This window comes from Amia ocellicauda, chromosome 10 (assembly GCF_036373705.1).
Source record: "Amia ocellicauda isolate fAmiCal2 chromosome 10, fAmiCal2.hap1, whole genome shotgun sequence".
NCBI lineage: Eukaryota > Metazoa > Chordata > Actinopteri > Amiiformes > Amiidae > Amia > Amia ocellicauda.
The window spans coordinates 32,822,266-32,840,266 of NC_089859.1; the positions used below are offsets into that span (position 1 = coordinate 32,822,266).

An 18,001-nucleotide genomic window follows, 5' to 3' on the forward strand; every position below is an offset into this window, starting at 1 on the left:
TCGCTAAGAAACATGGGGATTTGGCAGAACAGAAAGGTAATCGGGACCAACATGTGGAGAGCTCGGTAGCTTAGAAGAAGAGTCTTGTACGTGACTGGAATGCTGATGGGTAGACAAGCAAGTGTGGAGTCCTCTTTGGTACTAGAAAGGTCTCTGTTGTGGGCTTTTTTGTGCCAGCTGGAGCCTGCTGAGATAGCTCTTTGAGAGTCCAGTAAGTAGAGCACTTAAGGAGTCCTGACAGCAAGACCCCTTAATGTGTGATAGAGAATATTGATGTTTGCCTTAAAATAAATGCTTCACAGTTGATCCTGCTGAAGAAAGATTTCCCAATTGATAAAATACACATTTCAAAGGTAAGGCCCCTCTATAAATTGTTTTAGGCTCTCCTGAGAGCCCTGGTGGCCTGTTTCTGAGGTTGTGGTTTGGAATCCACCAGTAACTTCCCTGTCTTCTAATCATGCAGACCTCTCACAGGCAATTGAGAGAGATCCAGGAGTAACCCCGATGTATATTTAAGAGTCATCTGTTTAGTAGAAGATTCTAAAACTCTAATTTTAAATTACATTGCCAACTGGTGATGCATTCAGTAGAGAACTCCACTAGATGTGTGAAGATCAGTGAGGACAATTGGTTGAATGATGGTTGAGTGTTAAAATTAATTATTGTATCCAGAGGTACTATTGGTGTTCTAGTAGTAGTTTTTAATAGTACATCATTGATAATCCATATTTATTTTGTTTGCCTCATGATGTGGTTGATTGAATACCTTTTCAGGTAGACAAAACTACTACACAGGTCAGTGATATAAAGTTTCTTATGAGAATGCTGCCGAGTCCTAGTTTGGGATCCAAACCTTAATGCAATCCCACTATACCAACAGAGCCAATGTGGTTCATGGTGTTTCATATAGGTTTTGTATTTGACGTTACATTCTTTGCTCTGTGTATGCTTTAAGGTCATGGGGGAGTTAAGCCTGTTTGTAGTGAGGGGATAATGGCATTTGATGGGAAAATTCACATTTTCTCTTAAACTAAAATGGTTGTCCAGGAATCAACAGGGGGAGGTTCAAGGTCTTGATTTTTGAGGCAAATCAAGTCAGTGATTTGAAGTTATAGCTGAGGAGCAGAGACGTAGCTGTTGATCAGAAGACGGCTCACTGTTGGAGATGCTGCCAGATAAAGGGAAGCTTGGTATAATTAAAGAAGGAGGAATAATCATGGCAGGGCAATGCAATAAAAGCGAGCATACTACTACTGCTAACAGGATGAGGAATCTGGTCAAAAGTTCACCAGCTGAAAGATTGTACTAATTATTGACAAGCTTAAGCCACAAACTGGGGCTTTTTATCATTCTAATAACTTAACTTAATTCAATCCTACATCAGCAGCTATAAATACTGATTTTAAAACCAACAAGAAAAACATCCTATCCTGCGTACTAGGTCTATATAACTGTAGAAATCCATGTAAAGCCAGGTCATTGAGTAGTAACTATTGCTTGGCATTTCAGTCACCATGTACTCTTTAATTGAATTTTCAGCTTTCCATTCTTATAGGCAAGGACAGATAGCAAACTAATTTACTTGTATGACGTTAAAAATGGTAAACAGAAATGAACTTGTATTCAGAAGATTAGATTCTTGAGTGCAAAACTAGAAAATACTTGTGAAATAGTTTTTGTTGCTGTTGTATTTTGTGTATGTGGGAACAAATTGCCGCAACCCTAATTCACTCTGTCCACTAACAGACAATAACCATCACATTGCATTAACAGCTAGATATGGAAACGCAGAATAATTACCTTCCTTCTGCTTAGCATGTCAGCTTGGCTAACGTCAATTTTCTGCATCAGCAGCGACTGAATGAACACTGTTACTTTGGCAACTACACTTTATTTTTTTCATTGGCCCTTTCTCATTGTAAGGAGAGAAATGTTTTGAGGTGTAAATGTAATTTGCCAGATTCCCCAAGAACTGATCCTCAATTTGGATCAACTGATATCTCTTAAAATTAAAAAGTGGAAGTAAATGAATTCCAAGCAATCAACATTTTACAGGGAAAGTGGCTGAACAAAAGTAATATTGATGTCTGTTACTGAATGGTTCATTGTAACTTCTCAACCACATTTAAGAGAACTTAAGTGTAATCTAAACCTCCTGTGAAGTTTGTCATTCTAAGACCATTAATACGTTGGCTGTAAGCTACCTACAAGAGATGCTCTTTCAGATCTCCACATGAATGCTGTTTTGGCTTCAGCAGTGCACTACAGGAAATTTATGACATGGCTTTACCTGATTGAAAGGGAACATGACAACACACTCCCTTCAAATGCTTGTGCGGGCTGACGCAGTGCCTCAAAAATTTGCGATCCGCGATGCTTTACAGCATTGACCTTCGGTGCTCTAGTACTCTGACTAGGAGTCCTTGCCGGGAACTTGCCGCAGTGACGAGAATGCAGATCTGGGCTGCAATGGCCTGCGGCTCACCTTTCTTCGTTGTGGAGAGAGAGAGAGAGAGAGCGAGCCTGTTTCAAGAGGAGGAAGATGGCTAAGCTGAAGATCCCCCACACAGCATCTTTTGTGCAGTGCAGTAACAGACAGCCTGCCTGGTGCTGATACACAGAAGCTTTGACAAAGTCTATGTAGTGGGATTCGTGCTGCAGGAAGAGGATTGTGTAGTCGGCTTCACCGCTGATATTTTCTTTGACTGACATTGGTATTTAAAAGCCTTATTAAGGCAACTGAGGTGATGATTACCAGAATGCACTGCTTGTAGTGAAGAGGATGTACATTTTTTTTTTTTTAAGCTACATTGCAACAGCTATCGTGTACAAGAGACTGTTAGTGGTTCGTTATTGAACACATACCATCTCTTTTACCTATATACTGAGGTTTTTAAAACATTTTACACTTTTCAAGCATATTTTGCAAGTTCACATCTGTCCGTATTGAAATACTATGTTGTCCTTAAGGAATTTACAATAAATATTTAGCTCCCTGGAATCTCCTGAAACTAATTTTCTTTCCATTTCTCCCCTTTTACTCGTCTTCTTTAGTTAATTACTTCCCAACATAAAGTTTTTCACAGTTTAAAACTAGAACACACTGAGAGATGTAATGTAATCTGATCTAATCTCTAGGTCACCTGCAGTATCCCTATTGCAACCCTCTCTGGGTCCAGCTTGCTTAGTGGTTGCAGCCTTCAGTGCCCTAATTGGCTTCCTAGACCTTACAGCATTATCACCGCTAGTTTCAGCCCACGCACACAGACCCAGCCTACACTCATCCCCTTGAACTGAATCCGAGCTTTCGTCTTGAGCTCACAAGCATTTTGACAGGGATCCAATGCCCTCTAATGAGAGAGATGGCAATTACACCTGCATTTCTTGCCTGATAATGATAGTCAGCCTGCCAGGTGTTATTTGATATGCGTAGATTTTCTTTTAAAGCCCTAAAAATCCAGATACTTTTAAGATCACTCCTTGTATTAATTCTAAGCAAGAATCAAGGTTTTTCTGAGTTGGGTGGACTGTTCATTCAGGTTTTATTGGCATGGCAGTCAGCTATGCATATTACAGCTGGCCATCTTAAAGTGATTTAAGATGCAATAGAGCAGACACGAATGTGATGACATTTGTGTTGAGGTATGATTCACTTTCCTGGACATTATGTGAGGTATGTTCAAAGGAAACTTGTTTGGTCCTAACCTAGCAGCTCCCGCAACTCTTGTGTGCTATCTGGGAACTGGGCCAAAGCCGGCCTTTAAATTTAATCATTTTGAACTGCGTTATTTACAATGTAGTATTTTAATAAACCCCGCCCACCCCCTTCCATTTACGTTTTTCTCTCTCATTCTAATTTGCCATCCCAAGTTCTTATTTTTGATTTAATTTTAACCATAGTGGACAGTCTTGAAAATACTACACCATTTCTGTCACCAGCAAGGATGTGTTTAATTTACTTTTTTGGGGGTGCCATTGATTTATACTTATTATAAACAACCATGATGATGTATATGAAGTGGAAGATTACCAATCTCTCCAAGGTAGACCCAGATCCTTCCACTAATCAAACTTTATTTGCTTTTTTGGGAAGCTCTCCTTCCTTTCCACTTCCATCTTCCATTATGATTCCTCTCACTATTTCTAATCCCCCCAACACTGTGAAAAAGTGCTGCCTGATGATTGAGGGAGTTTTCATTTAGCTCGGCTTCAGCAGACTCAGGTGAATGGCTGCACTAATCTATGGCCCTCCTTCTCCTTGTATCAACTAACTCTCCTGAGGGTGTACAATAAGTCACAGTTTTGTCTTTTGCTCCTGGAATAAATTTGTCTTCCCTTTCCCCTTGTTGCTTTTTTTTTGTAAGGCAGAAGGAAGTAATAGCATGATCAACATTAGATAAGGATGACATAATTTTATTGTATAAAGCCAGAGTCCCCGGTCTCTTTTAGGAGGGGGACCTTCCTTCGAGGAGTCTGGCTGTAAAGCAGCTAGAAATGTAGCCTGTCTAACCGTACAATTCAGAATATCACAGTGCAGTGTAGAGTTTTGCCATTGGTTTCTGTGAGGCAGTTGTGAACTTCGAAATTTCGAAACCTTGTGATTACACTGTATTGTGTGTAAATGTAGTAACGACCGATTGTAACATCTGTATGTGCTTACTAAACTCTTCTCCATCTAGTTTTGAATGCGATTGATTTCAGATGTTGCTTCAAAGATGCCTACCTGCAACGGCATAATGTCTTCTTGCCAGTTTATTAACCTGCTGAGAGAGGAGCTCAAATCTGCTCTGTAATAGCTGTCAGGGTTGAGCGGGGGGTGGCAGCAAGCTCGCAGTGTGGGCTGAGCCACTGCTGAACTGTGGCCTTTCTCGATACGATCTTCATCAAAATTTCCATACACAGCAAGAACAAGCTGCGATGTTCTGTAGACTCCAGATGTCGGCTAAAGATCCAAATTTAATCTGTAATTACCTGAATTGATTACAGGCTACCTGCTTGAAACCGCAAATGTGTGGCGGTTTTTGTACTGGGTGATTGCTTACCATCTTGTTAAGGGAAGATGACCTCTAAGGTGTTTGAAATGTAATAAAAAGCTTTGGAGAAAAATGTTTGGGGCATGCTGTTAGTATATTTTATTTATAAATTTTAAATCAAATACAGATGGGAGAGTGAGGCTTGTACATATGCTGCATTATAAAACTGCAAAATGCCTTTTTAAATCATTAAAAAAAAAAAGTAAATTAATGCTTGTGAGTTTCAGTCCACTACATTTACCTTTCAGTATATTTAGATATTGAGATAATTATCTAAATTTTAGGGCTTCTAAGCCATTTCCACTTTCCTACAAACCTGTGGCAAAGGTTTCTATCATGGATAGTTTCTGCCTTTTTATATTCTGTAGCCCTCAGAGCTATATCCCCCTCTAGCCCAGAGAACAGCTGTAAGCAATGAGGTAAGCTTCTAATTTGATGTTTGCTGTGATATTTATTACTGCCTTATAAAACTAGACTTCAGTTTCATTAGATTCAGAAAGCTTTGCTGGATCTTTAGCTGCAGTATTTATGCAAAATCCGTTTTCACACTATGGTCATGGTGAAATCCATTACAGTAGTAGGACTGCCTCCGGACATGAAAATCAATAGTGCTTTGTTAGCAACAAGGCCATCAAGTGCTTTCTGCCTTGGTTTGCTTGGATGGATTAGACCTCTGTGAAATAGGGTCCACTTGTTGTGCTTGACTTAGCACGATGCTTATCGCCTTGACACACTCATGTCTTTGCCTGCGGCCATTATTTCCCAGTTAATGCATCATTCCGCATTGCTTTAGCAATGCTCAGTGTCTTGTTTAAGTGTAATTAACCGACAATGTGGATTGACTAAACCTGGGATTTGGGTCTCTAAGTTAGTAGTGAATCGATGCCACATAAGCTGATTGAGGTTGCTGGTAGTGTTCAAATTGTCCAGATGCAGTTCTGTGAACTATGCTGGCACCCCTCAGTGAGATTTAAATCGAGGTTTAGCTTGGTGATGAGCATTGACATTTTTAAATCGGGGAAATTTAAAATCCCAGATCGACTGCGGTTTGAAGGTTCGTGATGCCTGCTGGGCTGTTAATTAATTGTCCCTGAAGTCCTTGTAAACTGTTCAAGAAGTATTTATTGATCATCCCAAGACAAACGCCTGGTGTTTTGCAATTGGATTTTGATTTCTGAGGACAAAGTGCATCTGACCTTGAGCCTTCTTCTGTAAAGGAGCAGATCTGTGTCTGTCCAACCCTCAGATCTCTCAAGTGCTCTCTGCTTTCCATTCTAGGTTGTTCTGAAGATCATCAAGCACTATCAAGAGGAAGGACAGGGGAATGAGGTGGTCCAAGGAGTCCTGCTTGGGTTGGTGGTTGAAGACCGACTGGAAATCACCAATTGCTTCCCATTTCCTCAGCACACTGAGGATGATGCCGACTTTGATGAAGGTAGAAATATATGTTGATGTCTGTAAAGGAAAGAATATATATACTGTACATTAAGTTTCTTTTTATTCATTGGATTTTGTCACTGAAAGTATCTGAGGTTTTGCCTCTTTTGTATGACATTTCTTGGCCATTGAAATGAACTGGTTATGAAGATGTTTTTACGAATACAGTATAATTCGGAATGTCTCAAGGAAATGTCGCCTACTTATGTCAAAACCCGCAAAAAAAGAAATATCAGGAATGCATAATCTATTTATTTTTCATTTATTTTATTTGTATAGGCCCGTGTGTATTATATGGTGAATACAGACCATTTTCAAGGTCTCTGTTGCATTGTAAAATGTAGCCCTTTCAGCTCAGGAATGTAACCTGCATACATGGAGAATCAAAGAAAATACCTGTGCACAATCCACATTTATTTCTTTAGGAGTCAAGGTGGGCAAATCAATTGCGATATATCCTCTTCTAAAGCAGCTTCTAATTTTCTGCCCCTTTGGCGGACATCTCCCACCACTGAGCTGTGTAGGGGAGATTGTCTCTTGGCTCAGCTGTAGAATCATTTCAGCTGAATGATGAAACTGAAGGTCAGAATGCACATTACCGCTATTTAAACCTTATTGATTCAGTGCTGCTAATAGCAGAGCATTTGAAGTAATTGACTACTATCCAGGAGGCTGTGAAGTTGTGCTTGCTCATGTGCTTACAGGAGTATTTAAAGTTTTCCTTTCCCTGCTGTTTTTTTTCTGCAGTGTTGTCATGTTTTTGGAGGAGGGAAAGCTGATTTACTTAAGTTCCCTTTGCATTCTTTTTGATGCAACATCTTTAAAATAACTGACTTTTTTTTCTCTTCTCTTTTTACTAGCATTTAAGTAATAAATGGTAGTGATACATGCCTGTAGGTCACCTGTGCCGAACAGAAAATTAAATTATGGGTGAAATTACAGGGTGCAAGTAACTGCAGTTTCTTTGTAATGAAACATGTTCTGTGGTTCTCGTGGTTATTGAAAGCCCTGGAAAAGAAAAATCAATATCTGAAAGCCAGGAATGTGGCTGTTGGGAATTGAATACAAAGCCTGTAATCGATACCCCCTCCCACCTTCCCCTCAAATGTTTTGGCAGCCCTGTTAGTGCCATTACCATGCCTTAACACCCACTGCTCCTGTTCTTACTATGGTGGACACCTAACTATTTCTGTCAAACACAAATGCTATAATTGTTCTTGGAGAGCACTAGTTTTATTTTATTTATTTATTTTGGCAGGGATGTCGGGGGTGGGCTTAATTTTTCTAACTAGCCTCGTAATCCTTTCAGACGTGCATATGTACTCAACTTGTTGTATGTAAAGACTCCGGTCACGCTACTGACAAGCACGCTAAGGAATCAGTCTGGTGACCTTGCAATTGAAGGTGGCTGTGCCTAACCAACCAACTGCCGTGTTTAGTAGAAACTAAAGCAACAATTATTGTTTCTTTTCCAACAGCGCTCCATAGTGTATTGAATACTGTTACAGCAAATCTGCAATTGTGCAGTAAGTTCAAGTGATGGGGAATAAACGTTTCCTAATTTAAAAAAAAACATTTGCAAGTTTTCATACAATTAAATGCAAGGGTTGGTAACCTCCATTAAGACTTAAGTTTCTAATTTTAAGCCATGATAAATAAAAGCGGTAAAAATAAATCGCGTTGCATGTGTTTTGTTGAAACATCCGACCTACTGACTGCACACAGCGGGTCACAATTCTGAAAAATGATGTGCGCCCCATGTCACCTCCCTGTTGGCTATGAAGTGGCTAAAAATAAAGTGCTCCTTGTTAAGTATGTTAGAGGTCTGAATATCAAGCTATTGTCAAACTGTTGAAGGATATTTTTCAAATTAGTAGGGTCATTTTATTCAACTCATAAGGAGCCTCTGGCAAAACGCTCTTGGTAAAAGTGTTTTCGAAGTACACTTTTTAGAAGTCGATTGTTCTAAATGGATTTATGGATTTATCAGTCTCTGAAATGATTGTACTTTCCAAAGCAAAGAAAATCTGAGGATGTTAAAATGTTTCCCCCCCTGCAAATATGTTTATTTTAAGTTTATATGGGTTATAACTTCATGTGAGGTGTATCTGGCTTTGTGTGAGAAACTGCGAAGAGCACATGAAACTTGAGAATTTTCAAGCTTCCCTGTCTACTTAAGTGTTCACTGTGTGCCTAATTTTTCCATATTAGAGTGGAGTCATTAAAAATGTGCTGTTGCTAAGGAAAACGCAAACTGGAAAAAAAAAAAAAGACGTTTGCAAGGATAAAATCTAAGGGATCAATTAGACCAATTTGAAAGTACAATAACCGGCTCTGTAATCTTTTTTTGATGTATAGTTGCACCTCATTATCACCCTCACTCTGGAAGCCATGCACATTGTTGGTTATAATGAGGAGTTGATGCTATTAAGATGATTTAAATAAGACTTACTGTTGCTAGTACCCAAAGGCTACATCTGAAATTGCATAACGGAGTGAAGTGGATTTACTTCTCCCCCCCCCAAATTTCCAACTTTCAATCTGGTTAATTTTAAATGCAGTGTTCAATAAATAAACCACTAAATATTTTTTCCTTTAAAATTGATATGTCGTTTCTCTCCTTGGAAAACATCCTCCTAGACAGAGGGTTTGTGCTTCAAGCTTGACCATACCATTAGATGGCAGAGTAAGGCAGTCTATTGAAATAATGTGAGGCAAATCATTGAACTGTGAAGATGGAGAGTCTCTGTGAGAACATAAATACCAGCAGTATTAAAGCTGCAAATTATCACACATCGGTCACCAGTTGCGATCAATTCTGAACTTAAATATTGATGTATTGCAGTATGTAACGGAAGCTTTCCCTATTTTTAACGTGACAGTCGTATGTGTCTTTTTGACATTTCATGTCCTAAAATGGAAAACCAGCTGAAGTAGTGATCAGCATCTTAACTGAAGCTCAGGAAGAAATGTATATTAGTGTTTGACCTTCAACACATTGGCCTGAATTGTGGGTCCCCCAGGGTTCAGGTCTACATCTTTGAATTCAATTGAATGTCCCAGTGTAGTGCCTGGGTATCCAAATGATAAGGACATGTGCCTGTGTTTGTTTTAATTTTAAAAATAAAAGATCAGTTAAGCTATATCATTTTTTTTTTATAGGTATTAAATTGGGTGATCTTGATTTCTGTCTGGAAGGAAAAAGTAGCATGATGATTCCCATGGAGTTCTCAATCCCTGCTTTCTCCCCATAATATGTGTGCTAAATATACGGTGTGCACATGACTGGCTCTGCATAGAAAGGAATGTCGATGCCAGTTAGTTGGGATATAACTCACACGGCTCCCCAATAAACAGCACAAGCCTTTGGTGTCAAGGCTCAGAACATCCTGCAATGTGGTAGAAAAATGTTCCATCATACCTAAAAGGCTTGTTTCCCCCGTTCATGTTTCACCAACCGCCCTGTGGATCAGAATTGCTGAAACTTAAGTGTAGAGAATTGGCAAACTGCATTTGCAATAGCTCCATTATTAAGCTGCATGTTGATTGGGCCAACATTCTAATTGTTTAATTGTCTAATCTGTTTTAGAGACTTGATAGAAGGACATAATAAATAAAATGTCCATTTTGTGAATGATTTGTTGGAAGTGATGCATTTAATAGAAAACTCCAGAAAATTATAGCATTTAAGGTGCCACACCAGCACATTATTTGATATATTCAAAACGGGACTGAAGTAATGTTTCAGTCAAAAGATCTTACGAGGAAGATTTTTGTTACGTGTATTGTGTGCATGTATTTATAGGGATATGACATAATGGGTTGCTTGGTCTGTCTGCTGCATGGTTCATGAAAAATTATATGAAAATGTGACTTATTAGATTTTTCCAGCCATTTTTACTGTCCTCTGTGACATGAGGTTTAATGAGAAGGTCCAAAGGTAACACAGCTTCAGTTGTACTGTTTATTATATTATTATCTGAGTTGAATTATTTAGCTTGATTTATTTCCCCTTAAGTCTATTTATATAAGAGCTATGAGCAGAATATGCACCGTATGGTGACAGTTTTTAGCTAAAGCTGCATAATTTATTACAGCTGCATTTCTCAAACTGGGCTGTGGGGAGGCCCACCCCCCACCCACAGACACACACACACACACACACACACACACACACACAGGGCTGCACACATTTCGCTCCAAAATAAGCATCATCAGTAATGCTTTCACTGTGACTGTTTCAAATTTAACACATGAATAATTTGTAATTTATTTAGTTGATTTTATTTCAAGTCTTCATATCTGTGGGGGCATCTGTTTGAAAGCAGTGGCTGTTTGAATCCACATTCAAATGATGCATAATCGTATCGGTTAGCTACACAGGCTCGCCATAATAACACTGTTGTCCAAAGTATCACTGAGGCCCTTCATTAACACCAGCCTCTACCGAGGACATGCCCTCTGGTACAATCCATTACTTGCAGAAGGAGCCATGTCCAATTACTTTTGGCAATATAGTGCATATTGGTGACTAATATTTATGGCGGCTTGACAGGCATGTACATTGAATTTTCAGGTCTGTATCTCTAAATATAAAATAGGCAATCTCTGGGGCTCTGCATACCTCACACACTTCAGTTTCACAGACTCCACACAGGACACCTATTTCTCTGCATCCACATTACTGAGGGAGCTGGCGATTTGCCACTGTTTTCCATGTCGCTGTCAAATGGCACTGCAGGAACACAACCTTCCTTGTTTTCACTGCTGAGGCTATTTAAATCAGTCCAGATGTATCAATTGTTGTACAGAGTGTAATGTAGCCAGTTAGGCTTGCTGGGAAATTATGTACTGAAAAATGATCTGTGGCTTTTTCTTCAGCTTACATATGTTTGTGTGTGTGTGCGAGTGTGTATACTGAATAAACAACCTAGTAAAGTAATAAATTGAGGCAAGTAAGGAATTTATTTTAATAACCTGGAATAATATGCTTATGCAGGTTTATGAACAATTAACATACTTGGGGTCTTCACTATAGAAAGAAGAAAAAAATAATCTTAAACCACTACACAGACTTGAAGGGAGGCATAACTAATTTTTTGGAACCCCTATGTTTTGGTTCATTATTAGAATATAAATAAAATTGCATTATATCATTTTTCAATTGACACATTATATTCCAGAAGAAAGAATAAAGCAGTCCGTTTCTCATGTCTGATGTAGAAACCATGAAGTTAGGCTACACTGATTCTTGCTTTAATTGCTGTTTGAAGTGATTGTGTGAACCTGTTCCAGAAATCTGTTAATAAAAGGGCAGTCCGCTCCAGATCACAGGAACAAATACAGCCCTAATTAGTGGTTTGTGATTTTTAGATAGTTATTCAGTTTACTTGTTTATGGTACAGTGTATGCACCGGTACACCATTAGACTACATACTATTTACTAGTTAGTCCCATTTGGGCTCAGTGGATTAAGTCATTTTTTAGTGTTTGGTAATCATTTTGTATATATGTATTTTTTTTATTGTGTGTGCTCTCGCTTTCCCAGGAGATGGTTGTGGGAGTGTGGGTTGTGATTCTCCAGTAGGCATTTTTGTAGGAAATGCAGAACTTGAGGTCATATTTTGTTGTTCACGATAATCTTTCTTTTTTCTAAATGCTCATTTAGCAGTACTTAAGTTAGCAGAATACCACAATAAAACATTTTATCAGGGTGACACAATAAAATCTGTTCTACTCTGTAAAGACAGACCTCAAACCTGATATTTGTTTTTAAATCATGCCATATTTTCCTACATCACATCTTATTTTATTCCTGACAAATCTTATTTATTAATTCGTATTTGTTGAAACAATCATCAGGTTTTCCAGTGATTCCTGTTTAGTTAGCCGGGTTTTGGTAAGGTAAGTGAAGGATTACTGCAGATTTGAAAACGCCATCCACTAGTTCAATTTACATTTTGAACCTCTTCAATTTTCAATTAATGCATTACCTTTATGTGATTGTTCAGGTGGTAGTAGGATTAAACACGTGCTTTGTGTCCAAATATGAGACTTTGACCTTATCAGAGATCTGTACCTCACCAGCTGTCGGGTTGATGCTCCTGAAGTGATTTTCCTGCTTTCTGTCACATTGCTTGCCATTTTTGTAACTGATTATTAGGATTTGTACCCATTTGAATAGCGCTCTGTAATTAAGATAGTGAATTCTGTTAGTATGGTGAGGCAGAGAACAAAGGCTTATGCCTAGTTTAATGTTCCACTCAGGTTTAATATATGTTAATTAAATTTAGGAATGTTTGTTGGTCATGTGAGGATTTTAATCAATTCCAGAATGTGATCTTGTGTTGCCATCTCCTGTAATGCCATTCATAATATTAATTGTAAGAGAATTGAGAATACATTCTTAATTTCTTTTTCATATGGTTTACTTTATTCTCACCAGCAGACCTAGTTTGTTGGCTATCTTTGAGAGGGTAAGATTGTAATATTTACATTTTCCTTTACAAGTTCCAGAGAACATGTATTTCTAAAAGGCCGGCATATCAACGCTGCTCATCCCTTTACATTAAAATCTGTGCAGCTGGCTCCTCTTCCCCAATGTCGTTTTCATCTTAAAGAGGCATTCTACGTTTCCCACAGGAGAAGCTGAAATCATTCTGCTCTGAGGCTGAATTGAATTTCAGCAGTGTAATTCCCCACTACACCCCCAACCTCCATCTTGTAACTATTTTGGACAGGACTGGTCCTGTAAATTGAAAACTGTAAGGGTTCTGCTGGCGATTATGAAATGACCTGCCTCCAAGCTATGGACTCTAACCCACCACATGCATTCTTAATCATTTTGATCTTCTCAATCTGTTTTTCTTTTTGTCTATCTTCATGCAAGGTGTTGGCCTACACGATTATCACACAAACGCATGCACACATACCAGCACCCAGGCACAGTACTAGTCATTCTATGGGCTTTGCTGTGTTGTCAAACTAGCCCAGCATGTGTCTTGAGGACTGCAGGAAAAGCCTATAACCAGCCTATCAACTGAAGCATTAAAATGAAAAAGAGAGGATTAAGAGGTATCCTAATCCTTCAGTGTAGCAGTCACCTCCTGAGATCTTTAAAAATGAAGGGATGAAACCATATTGACTTTCTCTTGTTTGATCTCCAGTTGACAACCACAGAAGGATATCTCCCAAGAGTTACTTACTAAAAGGTTGTTAAATGGCTCCACGTATCCACTTAACCCTTCATATATTTACAGTGCATCTGGAAAGTATTCACAGCGCTTCACTTTTTCCACATTTTGTTATGTTACAGCCTTATTCCAAAATGGATTAAATTCATTATTTTCCTCAAAATTCTACAAACAATATGGGGATGGGGAGTGTCGGTGCACAGCCATTTTCAGATCTCTCCAGAGATGTTCAATCGGGTTCAAGTCTGGGCTCTGGCTGGGCCACTCAAGGACATTCACAGAGTTGTCCTGTAGCCACTCCTTTGTTATCTTGGCTGTGTGCTTAGGGTCGTTGTCCTGTTGGAAGATGAACCTTCACCCCAGTCTGAGGTCCAGAGCGCTCTGGAACAGGTTTTCATCAAGGATGCCTCTGTACATTGCTGCATTCATCTTTCCCTCGATCCTGACTAGTCTCCCAGTTCCTGCCGCTGAAAAACATCCCCACAGCATGATGCTGCCACCACCATACTTCACTGTAGGGATGGTATTGGCCAGGTGATGAGCGGTGCCTGCTTTCCTCCAGACATGACGCTTCCCATTCAGGCCAAAGAGTTTAATCTTTGTTTCATCAGACCAGAGAATCCTTCAGGTGCCTTTTGGCAAAATCCAGGCGGGCTGTTATGTGCATTTTACTGAGGATTGGCTTCCGTCTGGCCACTCTACCATACAGCCCTGATTGGTGGAGTGCTGCATAGATGGTTGTTCTTCTGGAAGGTTCTCCTCTCTCCACAGAGACACGCTGGAGCTCTGTCAGAGTGACCATTGGGTTCTTGGTCACCTCCCTGACTAAAGCCCTTCTCCCCCGATCGCTCAGTTTGGCCAGGTGGCCAGCTCTAGGAAGAGTCCTGGTGGTTCCAAACTTCTTCCATTTACAGATCATGGAGGCCACTGTGCTCATTGGGACCTTCAATGGTGCAGACATTTTTCTGTACCCTTCCCTAGATCTGTGTCTCGATACAATCCTGTCTCGGAGGTCTACAGACAATTCCTTGGACTTCATGGCTTGGTTTGTGCTCTGACATGCACTGTTAACTGTGGGACCTTATATAGACAGGTGTGTGCCTTTCCAAATCATGTCCAATCAACTGAATTTACCACAGGTGGACTCCAATGAAGTTGTAGAAACCTCTCAAGGATGATCAGTGGAAACGGGATGCACCTGAGCTCAATTTTGAGTGTCATGGCAAAGGCTGTGAATACTTATGTACATGTGCTTTTTTTGTTTTTTATTTTTAATACATTTGCAAAGATTTCAAACAAACTTCTTTCACGTTGTCATTATGGGGTATTGTTTGTAGAATTTTTAGGAAAATAATGAATTTAATCCATTTTGGAATAAGGCTGTAACATAACAAAATGTGGAAAACGTGATGCGTTGTGAATACTTTCCGGATGCACTGTAAGCAAGATAATTAGCATATATCACTCTTGTTAGTCAAGATTGTGAAAAAATGTATTACTTATGTATTTAAGTATTTATTCATTTTGTTTATTCATTTGTTAAATTTTCAGAAAGAAAAGATTACATGTTTTGACATGAGGTTTAGACATTGTACTGAATCTCTAAAATGTGAAGAGAATATATTATGATTGCTACCTAGCTGTTACTGTTCACTGTCCTCATAAATTTATTTACAACGGTAATTTCAGATCAGTTTTCATCCTTTTCATTTACCTTACATAAAAACACTTTAGTTCATAGTTTAATACATGTTTATTTATACATACTTTGTCTCGTGTGTTAGAAAATATGTATTTTAAACTCAAAATTATGCTGATGAAAGAATTTCTAGCAGATGACTGTTGTGAGATGCCTGCTGGGTTTTGGTTTAGCCCGAGCTTGTGATGAGAGAGCCTTGGACAGGTGCTGAAGACCATACAATTGCAGTTTTTCTGACATTTTCAATGGCCTCTATGACTGCTTGCACACTCACTATATGCAACGCTGAGGATGCAAGCTTTACTAGAAATAGCACAAGAAGAGAGGCAGAAAGGTCACTTTGTGTAAAAGGTTGTAAATGTTTCAATTTTGTTATTCCATAGTATTAATTCTCAAAGAATGTCAAGCCAAGTTCTCAGTATGACTTAATTCTACAAGATGTGGCTTTGTACCAGGTCTGTTGGTTGGGTCACGCTCAGATTGCAAAGCTTTCGAGGAAAAATAAATTGATTTTATTTACAACCCAAAGCAAAGAAGTCCAAGAAAGAGCTGGTGATAAAGTTAACGGTCGTTGGGATTCAACCCAAATGGTGCTAGCTAGTCGGGAAACATATTTCAAGATGTAATGGTCTTGGGGGGGGCTTTTTATTATTTACTAGCAGAATTATGATTGTGGGTTTAATGTTGCCAAAAATGAATTACACTTTAAATGCATTTCCTTGAAGTAGTTGTGCTGAAAATGACACTGGAGATAATGAGTCGGTTAGCTCTAATTCTGTGAAGGTCTGCATTTTTTGTCCCTGTGCAGTTAACATGACTATGCCAAAACTATCCTCCCAGTTTTTAAAAAGCTCTGCATAAAAATGTAATGGTTCTGGAAGAACATGGGTGGCAGAATAAGTGTATGGCATTCTTAATTTGTCCCACATTTAAAAAGAAAAAATGAGATGGCCTTCATCTAGTTGCTGCAACTTGTGAAATATGCAAATTCTTGCCACTAATAGTTTTCACTTTTATTAGATTTTTATTCTATCCAGTACCTTCTCCTGATAGAAACTGCTGAGCACTAGTTATATTGAAGTAAAGCGGTAAGTGGAATGTATGCCAAGGGAATTATTGGAAAGCTTGGTCTGTGAGAAATTGTAAAATATAGGCCTACCATTACATCAGTCACTTTATCGCACCCAAATCAAACCTTTCATACATATCCAGTTAAAAATGCAATATTTGATGTAGATTGCTTTAGAAAGAAGGGAGAAATTTGTCAGTTGGAATTTTAATTTGAGATTAAAGTTTTTTGGCCACTCGCAGAATCTCAGATTTATATACAGTGGTCATCCAATGTTTACACACCTATGCCTTAACTCAATTCAGTCAGCTGGAATACTTGGCTCTCTAGGCTGAGCACTGTTTAACAGACTCTGACAAGATATTGGTGAATTTCTATCTCATTAATTGAGTCACTGAACAATATTTGTTTCATATCAAGGCTGTTCATACTTTTGACTTCAGCTGTATGTATACAGGATACAGATTTCCATAGCCATCTGTCATGAGAACATACTTAAAATAAATTTACATAAACGGCAGAATAGTTTCCCTGCAATAATTACAAATGGTATGGTCACACTTAATGGGGTTAAAAGAGATGTACAAGGTTTTGTATTGAAGATGCTTATCATTATTTTTAACATATGCTGTGCAAAGAGCAAGTACCTTTTAACCCACAGTTCTCATCCAATTATTTGAATTAGCACACTGAGTAGGCAGACCTGTATTGTACTGATCGTTTTCTGAGACACAACGGCAAATAAGAAGGGTAAATTGCATGAGGTTATTGTAATGGATGAGAGAGAGAACTTTTTTTTTTTTTTTTGCTGTAAATTCCTTATTCTATGATCTGTGATGTACAAGTGATGCAGCTGATTGGGCATTGTGTATGTGCAGTGGTCACTATATAATCTGGCAGGGTTGTGGATTTACCAGAGTACAATCATTACAAAATCATATCCTTCCAGCTACCTACCTATTTGCCTATTCTGTAGTAATAAGGGGAATTCTTAGTAATTAATATTTGGATCAACAATGGAATACATCTGCTTGTAATAAGTAGGTGGAGATTCTTTTAAGGGAATTTTGATTTAAAGCTTCCAAAATATGCGATACTTAAATTCATGCAAAGACCCCAATTTCACTGTTGATGTTACTTCTTTATTAAGCTTAAATGATGAGCCCTTGCTTATTAAAGCATACAATGAGCTTGCTTTTGGTTTCCTTCTGGTTGAGGAAATGTTACAATAATGTGTTTAATATATATTGGAAATAAGGTTAAAGAACTTTTAAAAGTTAGGGGATTCTTTTGAAGATGCATTTTGGTTAAATCATATTATTAATTATTGCTATTAATGTGTTTAGTTTTATTTTGGAGTTATATAATTAACCTTGAAGATCTACAAGTTTTTATTACATTTTGTTTTGCATATTTTTATTTTGTAGTAAGTTTCATTCATGTTAGTCAGCAGTATTTTACATTCTCTTCTTAATATAAAGCACCGGTACCCCAGCGCCAGATGAAAATGAAAACAAAGTGACTTGTATGAATTGCAGTATGTAACCGTAATCAATGAAATAGCAAACCT

At 38.5% G+C, this 18,001-nt stretch overlaps 1 protein-coding gene across 1 annotated transcript in view; it reads left to right on the forward strand.

Annotated features, from left to right (window-relative positions):
- LOC136760536 (eukaryotic translation initiation factor 3 subunit H) overlaps positions 1-18,001 on the forward strand; it is a 119,988-nt gene that overhangs the window by 38,798 nt on the left and 63,189 nt on the right. The window contains exon 2 of the mRNA XM_066715974.1: positions 6,312-6,468. Within this exon, the coding sequence (XP_066572071.1) occupies positions 6,312-6,468 (157 nt within the window). The remainder of the gene's footprint in view (positions 1-6,311; positions 6,469-18,001) is intronic.